Source organism: Phallusia mammillata, chromosome 1 (assembly GCF_965637545.1).
Source record: "Phallusia mammillata chromosome 1, kaPhaMamm4.hap1.1, whole genome shotgun sequence".
NCBI lineage: Eukaryota > Metazoa > Chordata > Ascidiacea > Phlebobranchia > Ascidiidae > Phallusia > Phallusia mammillata.
The window spans coordinates 26,916,529-26,934,824 of NC_137252.1; the positions used below are offsets into that span (position 1 = coordinate 26,916,529).

Here is an 18,296-nt window from a genome sequence, read left to right on the forward strand (position 1 = left end):
TCGGGTTAAAGTGCTCGGGACAATTGAGTGGTAGTTTAGGCAACGGGAAACCACAAAATCACCATATAGCTGCATTTGTCAAAAAACTAAAGAAATTAAACAGAAAGCCTATAATCATTTTTCATCCAACAATTTTCCAGGGGGGGTCAGCTGACCCCATTTGCCCCTATGTGCGGACGCCCATGCTGGCAATCCAGTATTTAAATCAAGGCATGTTTAAACCTGTGCTGTTACGATGTCTAACGCTATTGTTTGTGTAGTGATTTATGTCAATGGCTGCGCACAGGTCAGTTATTTGGTAGAAGCACCGAAGGTAGATTTCTTTTTTCGTATTTAAAGCATGGCTTCTGAGCCTTACAAACAAACAAAACTTTTTTCTGCACACAGAGCTGTGGAATTTGTTTGTCTACCCACGAACAGAGAAAGCCTGTATACCAGACAGTGTTGCATACATGTGACAACTTGCTTTAGACCAAAAATGATTTGAGTTAAGTGATGTTTATTTTGCTCAGGTAAAGAAATCATTGCAGCACTGGATTATATAAGCATTTTTGTTCGTTACATAGTCTTTTGAATGGAACTTGTTGTAAAATCACCGTATTATTGTTCTATTGCTTTCTTTTATTGATCATGACAGGATTCATTGTTATATTTACTATTTAAGTAATAAAGCATGTATTAAGTAATACTACTTTTAAAACCAATATACAGTCATTGTCACAATTCAAAAGCTTCGGAGATGTTTTCGTCAAGCATCGACAAAGGAACTCCACAAGAGCTGCTTTGTCAGGGCTACAGGAGGAATAAATTAAAAACCTGTCTGTCATTCATTGTCACAGTAAGTATATGAGTATTTTTACACCCCCACCATTAACCCGTGTATTTCCACAGCACAATAACATTAACAACTGGTTGTGTGACAATACATGACAGTTTTGTGTTTAATTTTTTACTGGTACAATCATTTTGACATGACTGTAACCGGTTGAGAATGTAAGACCCAGTTGTCATCACTTGACAAATTAGATGTTTGTAGCTTGTATGCTCTGCTTGGCGGTCTTCAGTTTTGCTCTTAGGAACAGCAATGCAAAACGTTATCCGAAATAACTTCAATACCAAGCATGTATACTTTTAAATTAAACCATTAAACTGAACATTTTGGTTTCATTCTGATTTTTTTTGCACAAAGTAATATGTCATTTTATGTGCCATGAAAATAAGTTTTGCTTGGGTAAATGCAAACCGTGTCAAAAATAAAATCCTACAATTATTCTTCCAACTAGTATTTTTTCACTTGTAAATATACAAAATCAACAAGTATGCAGTGGTATAATCATAGGCGCCGAACAGGGGTATGTGGTATACCCCGACTAAAACCTCGGGTATGCCGCATAACCGAGAATAGGACCAAAGTTAGTCATGCGTTATATGCTTTCTAGAAATACCGACCAATGCTGTTCCGTAATAAATAAAATTACTTTCGATGGCGGCTGATGCTCACAACAAATGAATTGGTCAAATTTATAACAATTTATCAACTCTTCAAAAAGCGTTGAAATTTAAACATTAAAGGGTGGTAAAAAGCACAACCATGTTGTTGTGAAAAGAGGCGCCCACTTACGGGAGGAGGTTAGGAGTCGCCACCTATGGTATTACGTCGCCGACCACGTAATAAACAAGTTTAACGTTTGTGAACTAAATTATGAGAAAACAGTCCTTTCTTTGTTATTTAACTGCCGCTACCGCAAGGACAACGCCTGACTAGTCAACTGAAAAAAATCTTCCCAACGCGTATTATTACTTCACAAACGTAGGCTTGGTACCTCAACCTTTAGAGCAGAACGCCTTACGAAGCTTAACTTTTGGACCAGCTAAAGACCAAACTAATTATGCGTCACATACAATTTACTACGTAAATAGACACGTTGTAAACGTAACAAACGACTTTGAAACTTATAAAACGAGTATTATAATGTCTAGGGCTAGGCCAGGAGCGGCCTAAAGGCCACTTGCGGCCTTTTAGGGCACAGAGTGTGGCCTTTGATGCCAAAATACATTTTAGGATCTTGATAATGCACGCTGCACAAGTCGAAGAAAAATAAACGAAATTGTTTGGGGCGATTTTTTCTTACCTCCCATTACTATTTAATATGGGAAGCGGTGTTCACACTAGAGCCATTGGTCCCATAGTGGTTCACAAAGGGCTTTCTGGACACTACCAAGAGCTCATGGTTCTGCAATCTTACTTCTTTAATAAAGAAGACAATTGTTTGCACATAATTTAATGTCTAATACCTGGCTGTGATGTCACAAGCTGCCCTAAGATCACTGATATGAGTAAACAAGCGCATCTGAAAGTAAATGTTGTATTGAAGTTGAAAATGTAGTGGGAAGTTTATTTACCTTTGGATCGTAAGTCCTACAACTATGCAAGTGAAAGTTACACAACGACTATTGAGTAGCCTTTATGAACAAAAAGGTTCCCCACCCCTGGGCTAGGCCAAAGCAAAGTAAACATAAAACAAAGTATATGTTTTATGTAAACTTTGGGCCAAGGGTGGGCAACATTTTTGCATGCACGGGCCCAAAAGTGGTGATGTTGCGAAGGCCACCCAGGCGATGGCACGTACATTGCATTCTGCCGACCCCCCAAAAATGGGAATTTTCAATGCGGTCGCCGGCCGTTGCTCGCGGGCTGTATGTTGCCCACCCTTGGTCTACTCTAGGGCTCTAGGCCAAACGTACATGCGCTTTGTTGCATGAAAATGTTTATGTTGAGATGGATATTTAAAAAAAATGGTGAACAGTTTTGATGTATACTAATACATACAACCATAGGCGCCGAATATGCGGAGGCAAACCTTGGGTTTATAAAGCACGGTGGCGGCCACCGTGGATATTTTGGCCTGTTTGTAGCGGTATCGTACGAAGCATCGTCAAATCTGAAAAAAATTGGGAACAAATTTGCTTTTAAACAAGCATGGTGGTACAGCCACAAAACGCGCCCTAAAACTGCAGCCATTTTTGTTTAGTGCTTTGTTTATGATGTCAAACAAACCATTGTCTCCTGCGAATATTGGACCATTGTTGTGTACAGTGCAAACGTGTTGTAAGAAATTGTTAAACTTGACGAAACATTTTTTGAACGTTGCTAAGTCAATGATAAACGATACAGCAACGTGTTGCAATTGCGAACTAAACATTATTCCAATAATATAATTTTTCTGATTTTGACGAACGTTGCATTCAATGGAAAGTGTGTTTGGCTTTGAATTTGAGTTTTTGTTGTTGCACGCATTAGTGACGGGTAGTGATTTATGTCCGCCACCTTGCATTTTGGTAAAACTCGGCGCCTATGCATACAACGTACGGCAAAGTATGTAACTTGCGTTGGTGTCATCCGGGCTCAACCTTACCATCCCCAGTTCTCCACTCTTCCGCCTCCCCGCCGATGTGAGGATGTGGGACACATTTTTGTAGTGTGCAATGTGGTGTTATGGTGTACAAACATTCGTTAATTTGCAACAGCTGCAGAAGAACCTAGCAGTAAAATCGCTGACGTAGTCTTATCATATCCAAAGTATAGACTTGGATCATGTCTAACGACAAAAAGATATTTGGTATTTTATGACGTCATATAATATGGCTTACCCGGGAAAATTCAAAGTCGGCGCCTGTGTGGATATAATAGTCAGAGTCACGTTCACGTAATTATAATAAAACACTTGTAGAAAATGTTGCAATGTATGTTTAATTGCAACAAGGTGACAAATGACATCATCGGTCATATATCAGTAGAACATTATTGTTTTGTCCCATAAAATGGACAATTATTATATTTTAATCGAAAAGGTTGATTTTATCTGCTATTGATCTGTTGAATATATCACGCATGACAAACTGCGATCAAAACGATTCAATAATGATAGATTTCCTGTCTTAGCAAGCTGCAAAATCTATGCATGCTAATTGCTAACCTTGACCGCAAAAAGCATTGTCTGGTTACAGTGTTTTAACAAAAAAGATTTGTACCAAAAACTATAGATATGTTTACTTACCTATATTTTATACAATAGGCAGTTTCTTTGGTGAACTTTATATGTCATGGGTTAATATCCTGTACATAGTTTGTTAAGCTTAGTGTTTACAGACCTGATCATGGTTTATAGTTTTCTTTAAAAAAGACTTACGTTAAACAGTGTAACTTTGGTGTTCTTGTGTTTAAAAATGTTGTATATTGTTGCGGTTGCTTTATACCCGTCTACTACCATACTTCTCACAAAACCAGGTGGTTTATGCCTCACTGTCTCTCCTGTGCACCTTTTATCTAACGTTGTATGTGATGCTGGTTTCACACCTTTTATCAATCTTTTATGTGACTGAAGTGGTCATAAACAAGTGTAACTTATGTGGGTTCTCATATCACTGATAATGGCATTAGCATTTGCGAAAAATAATAAAACATGTTGCAATTTGCATCTATTTGAACCATTATTTTCTTTATTTGTTTCCTTATACTTATGAACAGATCTGTGCATAGCGTTCCAAAGTGTAACTTGTTTTTGTGCAAGTGTGGATGACATTGTATAAAGCTACTGTTGTTTTGTTGCTTACAGCTTTGTAGTGCTGGCTTTCTGCAGCTGGTCTTCTACTGGAAACCGGATTGGAGATTAAAATGCACTCACACCAAAGCCACTCGCAAAGACATGACAGCAGTGTTATTGACACCTGTGGACACACAAGAGGTACAGTGGCTATCTTCGGTTTTAATAACAGACTGTCCAACCCAAGTGAGCATTGAATCACGTTCACATAACATATGCTATATGTAAACAACACCTATTTTACTTAACGGGAAGAACTTGTTTATGTTTAACGTTAGCTACTTTATCCAATATTTCTTGATCCAGTTGATTATCTTGACACATAGGAGTCTGTTTTTTTTTCGTTCCAGTGTGTTTTCATCACCCCCATGTATGCATAGATATTTATGGGTCCCTTTCCCTGAAGGGGACACTTCTTGATTTTACTCGATTTGTTTTCTGTTTTTTTCTTTCCTGTCTACTCCATATTGCCATGAAATTTTTGGTGGATTTGGGTGAAACTTTCACAGATGGTAGACATAGTCATGTAAATGTGCCATCTGTTTCGTTTGACTCAATATCCCCAGTATTTACCCTGATAGCCCCCAAAGTGTAAAACATATTTGTATGTTGCTGTGCACCACAAACGAAAGGTTTCTGTGGTGTAATAGTATAATAAAGGCAACAAAACAAATGTTACCAATGTTTGTAATCTACTTTCATTGCTTAGTGGTGCACATGGTAGTATAGCCCTGTGATGTCAGAAGAATTTGGAGTTGCTATATAAAACACCTCTAGTGGTCAAATTTGTAAACATTGTTCAATTGGGAACCCCATCAGTTACCCCACTACCCCCATCAAATGGGTGATTTTTTGTGCAATGTCAGAATTACATGAGACAGTTTAGACTCTAAACTTTAGAGATTACCTAATTTTAAGGTGTCCATTGTTTTGTTTTACCCTGTAAGCCCCATTAACCTGATTTTGGTAACTTAAAATAAAACAGTAAAATTCAAATGTTGCTAATTTTTTGGGGAAAGACCTTACAGTTCCAAAAATCTAAGTGGTATGCACCAAAAATTGGGGCTGCTAGTTAAAAAAATGCGATTTATTTTAAGTTACCAAAATCAGGATATTTCGACCCAAAATTCAGATGCGATTTTTGGGGTTTAGCCGCAGTAGTATTTTTTGCATTTTTGAATTCTGCATGCTTGACTTAGTGCAGGTATAAAATTTTCTCCTTTCAACAAAAGTCATGCGATGTTTTGTGTGGTTGCTGGAGCCATTTTTTGCTACTTGCCAGGATCGCTTCATGTAAATATTGGGGTTTTTAAGTCAAACAAAGGAGGTGGCACATAACTATATCTACCGTCTGTGAAAGTTTCATCCAAATCCACAAAAATTTTTTGCCAAAAGTGCATGGGCAAACTTCTTCAGAGAAAAAGAAAAAAATAATGAGTGAAATCAAGCTGTGTCCCCTTCCAGGAAGCTTTGGGTTAAGCCTAAACGCGAAATGGAAAACATGGTATAAGGCTTATTTGGAAAAGTCCACAGTACAGTCTAGGAATTGTGCCATATTCAATAGCTATTCATTACTTTGCAGAAATTTGTAGCAACCATCAAAAGCATACAACAAGAGAAAGCCATGCTTATGGTGCAAGCCTACCCCAGTCGGCTTTCTGAACTCATCGATCGGTATAAGTGATTTTTTTTCAAACTGAGCAAAAAAAATTTTTAGTTTCCCAATAGCATAGGTAAAATATCCCCAAACTGTGAATCTCTATGCAACTTTCACATGATTTAGGAAAACTGCCATGTAATTTACTCTTAAAACAGTCAAAAACATATAGCACTTGCTAAATATTTCCAAATTATCACAAACTACATGTAATGTAGCAGTTATTTAATAACATACAAGAAAGTTCATTTCATTGCCTTTTGTCAAAGACCACAAAGTTGACTCTATTTTCAATTAGGTATACAGCAGCTAACAAGTTGAAAATGCATTATCAAAAAATTTTGACTAAAAGATGTTTTGTAGTACTTTGGCTACCCAGGACCAACTTGTCAGAGCATTTATCCACCATGATACACTCTACATATGGGATGAGAGTCTTCATGTAAGTTTTAACATGCCTTGTGGTTTGACACCTGGATAATTTGCCTTTTAATCAAGCATTGTCCCAATTTGTAAAAACAATAAAAAAACCTGCTTAATTTTTTTTCCAAAATTGACACCTGTTTAAGTAAATTGCTAAATTACTCAAATCTCAAGGAATTAAAATTTGTGTAAACCTGACAGTAAGGTCCAATACATGTGGTATCCAATTGTACATAGCCCGTACGTAAAATTAATTTACCCTTTTATAAAGTTGTAATAGTGTAGGTAACTGTGGTTATTCATGAATTATATTTTGTTTTTTTGCTGTATTTCAAATTGTAGATTAGCATCAGTTGACATTTTTTGTGAAAAAAAAAACAAGAATAAAAAATGGCTAGAGTTGGCTGCAAAAGCAAAAACAATCTGTACATTGATCTTTTTTCAATGTCACACAAGCAGTCAAATTCCAGCCTAGACCATTACTAAAAACTAGAATGTATTAACAGACTTTCTGTCGCCTTCGAAGTCTGGATAAAAGGGCGACGCTTGAGCAAATCCATCAAAATTCGACCGCTGGTTTAAATGAGGCTGATGTAAAAAACAGATGTGACTTGTTTGGCCCAAATGTTATCACTGTCAGAGTAAGTTGATTTTAACTAAACACAAGTAACCGTTTTTTAGGTTTAATTAAGCCATAGGGAAAGGTACATTTTATATTTTTTGTTATCTATAACCAGGATTGCCGTCGACATGGCCCCGAAATAAGGACAACCGAAAAATTAAATTTTCTCACTAACAAAACAAGCACTTTTGAACTCTTTGTGTTTACACAAGCCTTGGCATATCACTTGCCATAGGGATTTGACTTGTAACCATTGAAAATAAGACAAAATAAGGACTCAAGTCAAAAAACAAGGACATTTCTAAGAAATAAGGACAATATTTTTTCTAAGACATTGCCTTTCAATATTAGGACAAATCTTGGAAATAAGGACAGTATGGCAACCCTGTCTATAACCCATTGGCTTCTGCTGGCAGAAACAATTATGTTACATGTAACCACTGCGTAGCAAAAAATAGGATCAAATCCTATAGATGTGGATAACCATTGAGATATAATACATTGTAATTGGCAACACATAGGAAATCTGTCTTTCTAGTTATATAGTATATATTAAATGTGAATTTGAAAAGCAATTTTTGTTGTTTAAAGTTGCAAAGACTCAAGTTTTAGTATCACTGGCTGTAAAGTTTTAGTATCACTGGCTTCAAGGAACAGAATCAGATATTGCTTAATTATTTTTTAAAGGGACTAAATTTGAGGCTGTGTATTAACAACCTTTACTAGTTGCCTGTAGATGCAAAGTGCTTGTATTTTCAGATCCCGTCAAACTTGTATTTGTTGATGTCAGAGATCCTGAATCCCCTTTACGTCTTCCAACTATTTGCTGTGATATTCTTGTGGTTTGATGAATATTATGTTTATGCTACAGCAATTTTTATCATTTTGTTTTCATCTGCAATAACATCATTGATACGGGTAATGTAGTCATTTTAAGCCATTGTAATTTTTACAGAAATATATAACATTTTTAAACATAAACTTTGGTCTGATTTTTTTTTAATTTGTATGATTTTGTTTGTAAAAAATGTAAAAAAAAATACTTTCCCAAAAGGATATACAAACATTGATTACATAAAGTATGACATAAATATTCTAAAGACTAAAAATATATACTGCTTTATGATACCTGTAACCTGGTTGCAATCTGTTAAAACTGGCTATTAGTTCTTGGTTGAACTAAACATATTTTTTCTGTGATTTTCCAGGTTCGTCGTGAACGGGTCAGTCTTCATAACATGGTGAAATACCACAACGACATTACAATGAAGGTTCAAAGGCAAGAAAATGGTGAAAACCTTACCAAAGATGTCTGTGGCAAGGAACTCGTACCTGGTGACGTCATAGTCATACCGCAACATGGTGCTCAGTTGGCCTGTGACGTAGCCTTAGTTTCAGGTAAATCAACACAGCAACATGGTCGCGAGGTTTAAGCTAAAACCATCTGTCGTGAACTCTGTGCTGGCACTGAAATGCCGTGTGTTTAAGACCAACGTGCCAAATCACGTATGCAAAGCAAAATCATCTTGTCAAATGGTCGTTTTGTTGTCATGAACTACTTATGTTTTTCTTAGGATTCATTTTATAGCTTAATAAGGATAGAAATGAAATTTTCAGTATGACCTGCTAAAACCTATTTGTAGTTGGTTTTTGACCCCAATGTTTGGCAAAGCTCTGTTTAGGACCAATGCGTTTATTATCATAGTCCAAATAGATTTGAACCAAAACAATTTATGAGCTCTGCAGCTATTCCTTCAAGGTCGTTTAGTACGTACGCCCATCACAAATAGTCACAAATATATCCTTTTTGAAACAACAAATTTGGCTGCTGCAAAAATCATGTTCGGCAATTGCGTAACTTACATTTCTTTTACTTCACTCGATGAAAAGGAGAGTTCACTAAAAATTCATTTTTTCGCAGGGACTTGTATAGTGAACGAAAGCACGCTGACTGGGAAGAGTGTTCCGATCACAAAGACTCCGTTGCCGAAGGCAGCGAGTAAAATGCAAAATGTATATTCAGCAGACCTGCACAAAAGACACACTTTGTTTTGTGGCACAGAAGTTCTTCAAACACGGTAAGACCAAGTAAGAGATTGGAGGAGTTTTTGTAAGAAAATTGTGAGGAAAAATTAACAAACGAAATAGTCTTGTTCTGTTGTTGTAATCTTGCTTAAGTTGAATTAAAAACTAATGACGGTTATATTGACTAAATATATTCTATATTTCAAAAATAACGATAAATTGGGCAGAGCATTAAATAATATTTCAAGCAAAATTGTGTAAATAATGCTGACGATTATTGCTATTAGGGTTGGGGTGAGGTTTTATAATAATAGTAATAACAATAAACCCTTTTCATAAACTTAGTTTCTAAACCAACCCAATTTAGGTAAATAACTGTGCTCCTTAAGCCATGTATCGACATTTAGCAAACTTTGTCTGTTGTGGATTTTATTGTTAGAAGCTCTAACCACTTGATGCATGTTGGCGAAATTTTCCAAAAAATTATTAATTCCCAAAATAGTGAAGCTCAAAAAAGGTTAAAACCACTGCTGAAATGTACAAGCAGGCAATGTATATGGTTCACATCTAAACAAGTGATGTTCCAAAGTTTCGGTTGGCCGAAACGTTTCGTCCGAATATGCCGCTTTCCAATGTTTCGGTTTCGGCCCGAACTTTTTTAAGAATTCGGCCGAAACGAAACCGAACTTTTTGATTGTATGAAATTAATGCCCTAAATGACAATATTACCAATATGAAACATCATAAATTGATTAACTAATTGTTGTTTCTAAAAGATACGAGCCATGTTGTCTGCAAAATTATAGAACTAAGTAAAGCTTACACTTTGTTAAAGTGGTTTTGGAGTGCCACAAACCAGTTCACCTACATCAGCAACACAATATTTAGTTGAAAACATCGATCAGAATAGGGACTTTAGGTTCGGCCTGATTCGGCCAAATTTATTCGGTTTCGGTCCGAACCTTTTAAGGCGAGTTCGGTGTAAAACCACTGCTGAAATGTACAAGTAGGCACATAGGCGCCGACTTCAAATTTTTCTCGGGTATGCCATATATATGACGTCACGAAATGACGTCATGAAACACCAAATTTATTTTCTGTCGCTACATATGATGTGACTACGTTAAAGCTTGCAGTATATAAGTTTACACACCATAGTTCCAATGCCATGCCCTTCTGCTAGTGTTGCAATTCAACGCATGTTTGTGCGCGGTAACGCGGTAACATTACAAAAATAAGGCCGAAATTACGGTGAGGCGGTACAATCAAGATACACAAAGATTTAGGTCGTTATTTTCTCTGTAGGCTAATAACTAAAAAAATGCTTTGTTTTCAAGCAACAAAGCCCACACACTTCTGGCCTAGCCATCCCAAAAATCGTTTTATACGTTATAAAATCGTATGTTCCGTTTACAGCGTGTCGCCTATTTAACGCAGTGAATCATATTGTGGCGCATTATTGACTTTAAAGTTTAGTGTACTTCAAACGATGTCCCAAACGGCCAGAAACTTCGCTAATTAAGTATCAACCTTACATTTGTGACGTAACAATATAAGCGTTGTTGTTTTTTCGGTTGAAACCAGACAGTCGGTGTCCTTGCGTAAAATGCAGTTAGAACTAAGATTGTTTAGTTCACAAACGCTAAACTTTTTTATCACGTGGTTGTTAACGTATAACCCGGGACAGCAGCGTTTCTCCTACTTCTGTAAGCGAGCGCCAACACCTTCGTTTTATTTTTCACTACCCTTTAATGTTCAAATTCCAATGCTTCTCGAAGACGTTACAATTGTCATGATTGTAATGAATGCGAATAATTCATGGGTTGTGAAACAATAACCGCGATTGAAATTAGTTGTGTATGGTACATATTGGTTCGTATCAGAATAATTTCCACAAAGCATATAACGCATGACTAACGTTGGTCCGATTCTCGGGTATGCGGCATACCCGAGGTTTTTGTCCGGGTATGCGTGGCATACCCGGCATACCGTGTTCGGCGCCTATGAGTAGGCAATATATTATGTTCACACATTCATGACACAAGTGTTGCAATAACGTTGGGTTTCTGTTCATTGCGTGAACTTAAGCGGCTCGCATGTAAAAATATTACAACATGACACATTGGTTGCAGTGTTTGCCCGGGCGAGCTTGTAAAAGGAGTGGTGGTTCGAACGGCATATCACACAGCCAAGGGTCAGCTCGTTCACAGCATCTTGTATCCAAAACCGGTTGACATGAAACTACTGCGGGACGCATACAGGTTTATCGGTGTTCTCTTCGGGATTGCAGTGTGTGGATTTATCTACACTGTGGTGACACAGGTGTGTGGCGATTGCATATTCAAGTAACTGCCTCTGGGATCATAATGAACGGAAATAATGTTCCCGAACGTTTCCGTTAAAGTCCTGCTTCATTTTGATTTGTATGTAATGCGAAAGGCCTTTAAAAAATCGAAATCGGCTAATCCGATTTTTTTTCTAATCTGGATTAACCGAGGTTTTCTGTATATCTGGTTTTGAAATGTATGATGTGAAAAAATAATATCCATGTAATTCCTTATACTTTAAATACTCTCATTTAAAGGCGTTAATGGGTGAAACGATTGAAGATATTTTCTTCAACACCATTGATCTTATTCAATCTCTTAAATCTCCGACCGCTCTACCGCTTGCCATGACAATTGGAATCATTTACGCCCAACATCGTCTCAAGCAGCAAAGAATTCGCTTCATCAGTCCACTAAAAATCAACATAAGTGGCCAGGTGATTTTTCGAGTAAAATAAGATCAAAAAATTAAGTACTCATCATTAATAGTAAGTTACAATGTTTATACATCAGTGTGCCGTGGTCGCTGGTTTGCATGAACGCTTCAGGGTTGACCCTCGTTATGAAACTATGTTCAGGGTTCCCGCGGGTATGGAAAACCTGGACAGGTTATGGAATTTAAATTTGTATTTTTAAGGCCTGGAAAAGTTTTGAAATAAGCAAACTTAGAAAGAAACAACCTTTGGAAACGCGCTGTTGCCTTTACTTAGAATTTGACAAACCCACTGGGTTTACTTTAAACAAGGGTTAAGAACCGCTTGGTTAGAAAGTATGCATTTGGTTTGCGCGAAGATATTTGTCTGAGGCTTCCTGTCAGCACTTTGTGTCACTTTCTTCGTTATAGCACATTTCAATTTGACTTGGGATGTCATTATGTTCGCAACTAATTGCTCAATCCGATTCTTACCAACTGTCAGGGTGCTGTGTTATGCTGTAATGTGAGTTGTACTGATTAAAGGATGGTCATTTTTATCAAACCTACTTCCCATTTGTCCACTCATTGGTACTTTTAAAATCAATATGATGACTAAATAAACTACAGAACCACCAATAACGCGAATAAAATAAAACAAGTATGATTTGTTTTGAATTTGACCATTTTGTTGCAGGTTGACGTTGTAGCTTCCGACAAAACCGACACCCTGACAGAAGACGAGTTGGACGTTGCCACTGTCGTGGCAGATGGTACAAAGGCCACAAGTTTTGACAGCGAAGTGTCTCCGGAAAACGTTGCCACCGGCGGAACAAAAAGGTCGGTTTGTTCACATTTCGCAACAGTCGGTTTGTTCGTCTTTGCTTGATGCAAGTCGTGACGCGAAAGCTTAGGTAATGAATGACGTGTCTCTATTACAGTCTATAATTTTGTTTAAATCCACACTGGTTGCAAATAATTACATGCAAAAAAAATGTTTGGTTGCGATTGAATACACGTGAATATAATGTAGTTTGTGCAATTTGCAGGAAAGAAGCATTGACAAGAGAAAGGATAAAAGGCAAACCGTCTTTCCTTCAGCTTCCAATAAGAAACAATAACAGCATGTTTCAGGCGGTATTTACCCCTTGATTTTTTATCACAAAGTGTTTTCTGGTAATCACCCGATTACAAATTAATACCATAAGATGAACATTAAGTTTGTATTTCGACCTCGCCGAATCTTAAAGTAGTATCCACTACACTCAGGTTGACTAATATTCCTTATTACATTGTATATTTTGGCACGGAACTTGTTTAGGATCGTAGAGGTACGCTTTAAATCTCATTGCAATATCGTAAATACAGAATTTTGTAATTCACGCAACAGTTTTGACTGCGAAAAATAGTGGACTATACCCTACTTTACATTTCGAATTTTTTTGGTTTTTTTTTTTAAATCGTTCGAAAATTTTCAAATTATTTGCTATGACAGTTTTTTAGCGCTTTCACTAATTCACGAGCATTCTTTATAGAGAAACGACAAGCTCGCTGGAGGAAATTCAAGACCACCAAAAGTTGCTGTGGATTATACTATAAACGGTAAATGTAGTTTTTATTCCCTTTTAGATGTGGGTTTGGTAGTTGCGACTCTACATCGTCAATGCAAACTACTTGTATTATCACATCACACTTGTCCAGAAGGATACTTTAACTCTGTCATTAGGTATAGCGTTTTTGTTTTGCAGTCAAAAACATCAAAGAAGACATGGAAAAGAAGATCCGTGCTATTTTTCTTGAATCTCAGAGGTAGAGTTAATTTGGTATTTCGAGTTAAAGCAAACACAAGTTTAAAGTATTTTAACACAAACTACTTGTACTACAGGGAAGAAAACATTAAACGCAGAAACCAGGATAGGCGAAAACAATACCTACAAGAACGTCTGAGAAAAAGACGACAAGGGTTGTCAAAAAGCTTTAAACCGCCAGGTGGCATGGTAGGATTTCTCAATAAACATGTTTGCGTTTGCTTAAACCACGGCCAGGACATTGGCGGGCGCGCCTAAACCCATACACAGACATAAGATACCTTGATAGGGTTTCCTGTCCGACAACGTCCTTGGTTTGAACCCCTTGACAAAAAATGGTTTAAACCAGGGATCCGCATTGTTCTATAATGGGCAAAACCTACACAAACATCTCCATAGACATAATTGCCAACAGGCAATACAGAGTTTAACGTGGTATTTCCTTATTTGCTTTATTTGTTGTATAACATAGAATTTCGGAGGCCAATCGCACCAGAGCAGCTTCAACGGAGAATATAAAATCAAAGAGTTAAAACCGGTCCTGGACAAAGAACCTGCCCCTGTGCCACCGAACACAAGCAAAGAGGTTTTATACAGGTTAGAATGTGACGTGAAATTTTAATGGTTCGATACAACTAGGATTTTAAGCCTAAGCCAGGGCGACAATTTTTTTTATGATTGGTGTTTGATATACAAAATATACTTAAAAAGAGTGGCAGACGATCAGCGTCAGCGTAACCTTGATCAGTGTTTGACTTTTGTTTTGAAGCTCTCTCTGTTCGCCATGATTCTAGGCTTCTTTAAATCATGAAGTTTCTTTTTTGTACTAGTAAAACAGAGAACACAGAGCTTTTTGGAGATTTGGAAGATATTGCAACAAACGAAGTATCCGAAAATGTAACGTTTGCAGTGTTGATGAAAAAGTTGTTGGTCCGTGAATTGACGGAACTGGAGAGGGTAGGAAAAATAGCTTGGTTATTAATCAAAACATGTACGGAACCAAAATTTCTCCTGCTGTAGGTGCGCATTCTGTTTCACTGGATAAGCTCTCAAGATTTAAACGCGATTATCTTTCCCGATAATGTGTTGGAGGATTCGCCCTATGGTCATTTGAAAGCACTCAAGGAAAACCGGTCGGACTATTCAACTCTGTTTCAACGACTTTGCAAGTAAAGCAACTCTACATTTTAGTGTGTTTATTTGTATGTAATGGCTGCACACCTGGTATTTATTACTACATTTAAAGAAATCTTCTTTACATAGCTAGAAGTAGTATTTACATGTAACGCACAATATTTATTTGAATGTTGAAATGTAAACAGTCATCAGTTTATTGAGTTTCTTACCTTGATTGTAGAACATGATTTACTATGTCTGTCATGCCTATTTTACGCTGATACAGAGCAGCTGGTATTTATTGCAAAACGATTCGTGGTTTCTTGAAATGCGTCGGATACTTTCCTGATCATTCGTTTAAAAGAAATCCATCCCGGTTTGTGGGATCGTGGAACGCAGTGTACATAGATGGCGAATGGAGGTTAATTGATACCAATTGGGGAGCAAGACATATATCAGGTAACACGAACATATTTAGTAATTTGTTTCAGAATACCACACATCATCTTTCAGGGGATAAGCTTGTTTACGCGTACGATGAACATTACTTTCTTACTAACCCTAATAAAATGATTACAAGTCATTTTCCTGAAGCTCCTGAGTGGCAACTGCTCCATCGGCCAATAACCTTGGAGCAATTTGAGGTAATCTGTCTTACATTGCAAGAGCGCGAAAATGTGCTTTCAATCGATTTTAATGTTTTTAGAAAGCTGTTCAAAATTGGTCACATTTTTATGACTTTAAACTGTCACATGCCTCTCACCACACTGGAATGATTGCAACTGACAGAAATGGAAATGTTCAGATTAAACTTGACGTGCCCTTGAAGGATTTACGATTCAGTTTTCAGCTTGAACCAAGAGATCAGCGTCAGGCTGGAAGCACTATCAGCGGTGTTGCCACGCAAGCCAACTCTAAAGCGGTATGGCATATACAAGTAGTTAACAATAGTTCGATAGTGGACAGCAATTTACACAAACTAGTGATGTTCTTCTGCCAATTATAATGTTAGTTTTATTTTTCAGAGTAGCATCATTTAGTTAATATGCCTGGCAGCACCTGTTAATTTGGCAATTTATACTTTTCAATGCATTTAAATTAAATAGCAAAATGCATTTTACAGATTTTTGATGTTCGTCTTCCTAAAAACAAAGATTTTATTCTGACCCTTTTCGCGCGAAAAACAGCGGAGACCGCGAGTGAACAACTCTGCATATATCAGCTTTATTATCCAAAATGAATTATATTAAACGTTGTAAATAATTGTAAGCTTACATAATGTTCTACTGTGATGTGTTGTATTGTGTCAGTGTAGAAGCATTAGCTACATTATGGTTTTTGTTTTGTTTTATAAATCGTACGGTCAAGCCAGGAATGAAATCAATATCAAACACATGAAGTAATAAAATTATTATAAAGACGTTAGACATATATGTAGAAATACTCAAATACTAAATTTTAAAATTATGTTTTTAAATTTAATGTTGCAATTTTTAAACAAAGAAAATTTTACTAGGCAGTGTTGAAGGTCAAATAACCTTAAACAAATGATTTCCATATTCACCCGTGCCCCCCAGTCGGAAAACTGTTTTTTTGTTGATTCTAAGCGATTGCAATAATAATTTGTGAAAATTCTGCAATCGTTGTTTACCAAATAATCTCGTTTTGACTCGCCAGCTCGCAACATACGAAAAAATCAAATTTTGTAGCAATTTAATTCCAATGTTTTGTCAAATAATGTCATTAACTTTGTAATATATCCTATCGCAGTTAGTAGATGTGACTTCGTGATCTGGTGTTTACGTTATTTAACGGCATGTATTGTCCTGTGCTGTAATTTTAAACACTGATTTGTGCAAGAACCAATTACAAGAGCACATGTGTAGGCTACAGTTTATCGCCTTTTTTGATATATCGCACTGATTCATTTCATTCCTTTTTTTGTAGCCATTCTTTCCAACTTGTGCTTGCTTATATTAGCGTTCTTTTGTCTATAAGTAGTGAAAACAAACCAACCGAAGTGCAAGACACTTGTGTGGAGTTCTTGGAAGGTTAAAAGTGGTGATGGTATCTGTTCAATTTGTGGCGGCCCGGTTAAAAGCTTAAAACTGATAAGCATTAACATAATACTTCGCTCAATCAGGGTCACACAAACGTTCACGACTTTGGGCGAAGAAACATCACGAAATATTTCAACGGATTTTCAGACACACAACTATTTAACTCAAAGTCGTAACAAATGAAACTGCGGTTACTGTGGCAAAGCTCATGTCTTCGTCTCTAAAAAGGCCCAAAAGGCAGTCGTCCGAATCGATCGATGTAACGACAATAAAATAACAGTCGACCACCAACAACATAAAATGTTTTAGTAATTGCGTTCAGAGCAAAAGGGAAACATCAAATTTTTTGTTAACAAAACTTAAATGTAAATTAAGCTTATATCTAAAAAAATGTAGCAATCGAGAAAGTGCAGAAAAATCTGAAGCAGAAGTTGCAAGAAAGAAACCATTTTTTTAAGTTACAACTTGAACTTACAACAATGTTATTATCAATTTTAAAATCAGTCTTGACTTTTCAATTAGACGCAAAAATCGACATTTAAAGAAGCAATCCACTATGTACAGCAATTTCGGATCAAACTATACATAAGTTACAATTAATTACGAATAGTTAATAACCTTATTAGCTCTATACAACTATACAACCTATAGATTGTCTCTGCAAAGCACTTATCAATTTTTGTTCGGAACCTAAACGATTTATACCTACAAACATTGCAACCATATCTCCGTAGTAATTTTTGCAATTAATATTCAACGCTCTTTAACCCTGCGTTCGAAATGTTTGCAAGGATACAAGGGTGATATTTAGGTCATTATCCCAAGTTGGCGACCCACCAGTCCTAAAATCAATGTGAGTGTTGGCTGGAATAAAGTTTAAAAATCTATTGATCATCAAAAGTGAAAGTGTGATTTGCATGAAGAAAATGACCTTTAAAATACTGTTCAAAACCTGCGTCAGTCACCGTGTCGGTTAATTGTAGTTTCGGTAGATTATAGAAGAAAATCTGGAGCTATGCTACCATTTAAATAAGTTTCGCTAACAAATATCAACAACTTTGTGTAAAAAAGATTAAGTTACCTGTAAAATATGCACTACATGACCGGTTAACACAAACCTACCACACCATTACCATTTCTAAGTAAAAAAAAACGCACCTCCAAAGATATTTCAAATATTTTTTTCAGTTACGCAAACATTTGAAACAGAAGCTTTTGCAAACAAACAAAAACAGGTCTTTA

At 36.6% G+C, this 18,296-nt stretch overlaps 1 protein-coding gene across 2 annotated transcripts; it reads left to right on the forward strand.

The window, feature by feature from the left end:
* The first annotated feature begins 724 nt into the window (after positions 1 to 724).
* On the forward strand, positions 725 to 17,022 carry LOC145234775 (uncharacterized). Of its 2 annotated transcripts, none has more exons than XM_080099506.1 (22): positions 725 to 838; positions 4,617 to 4,745; positions 6,187 to 6,278; positions 6,625 to 6,703; positions 7,191 to 7,325; positions 8,066 to 8,224; positions 8,515 to 8,704; positions 9,228 to 9,384; positions 11,464 to 11,653; positions 11,916 to 12,095; positions 12,768 to 12,910; positions 13,120 to 13,207; positions 13,606 to 13,672; positions 13,819 to 13,879; positions 13,956 to 14,067; positions 14,351 to 14,475; positions 14,709 to 14,835; positions 14,899 to 15,047; positions 15,281 to 15,453; positions 15,508 to 15,638; positions 15,701 to 15,916; positions 16,118 to 17,022. In XM_080099506.1, the coding sequence occupies exons 1-22, from the start codon at positions 740 to 742 to the stop codon at positions 16,232 to 16,234; spliced, it is 2,919 nt and encodes a 972-aa protein (XP_079955632.1). In that variant the 5' UTR covers positions 725 to 739; the 3' UTR covers positions 16,235 to 17,022. The 2 variants fall into 2 exon arrangements, with proteins under 2 accessions (XP_079955632.1, XP_079955641.1); XM_080099515.1 differs by lacking the exon at positions 725 to 838 and adding an exon at positions 3,301 to 4,288.
* The last annotated feature ends 1,274 nt before the right edge of the window (positions 17,023 to 18,296 follow it).

Excerpts from the sequence above, each read along its gene's own strand:
- LOC145234775 (XM_080099506.1), top strand. The coding sequence starts at position 740 with ATGTTTTCGTCAAGCATCGACAAAGGAACTCCACAAGAGCTGCTTTGT. Across the intron at positions 8,705-9,227 it reads TGACGTAGCCTTAGTTTCAG|GGACTTGTATAGTGAACGAA; the intron begins GTAAATCAACAC and ends ATTTTTTCGCAG. Across the intron at positions 14,068-14,350 it reads TTAAACCGCCAGGTGGCATG|AATTTCGGAGGCCAATCGCA; the intron begins GTAGGATTTCTC and ends TGTATAACATAG.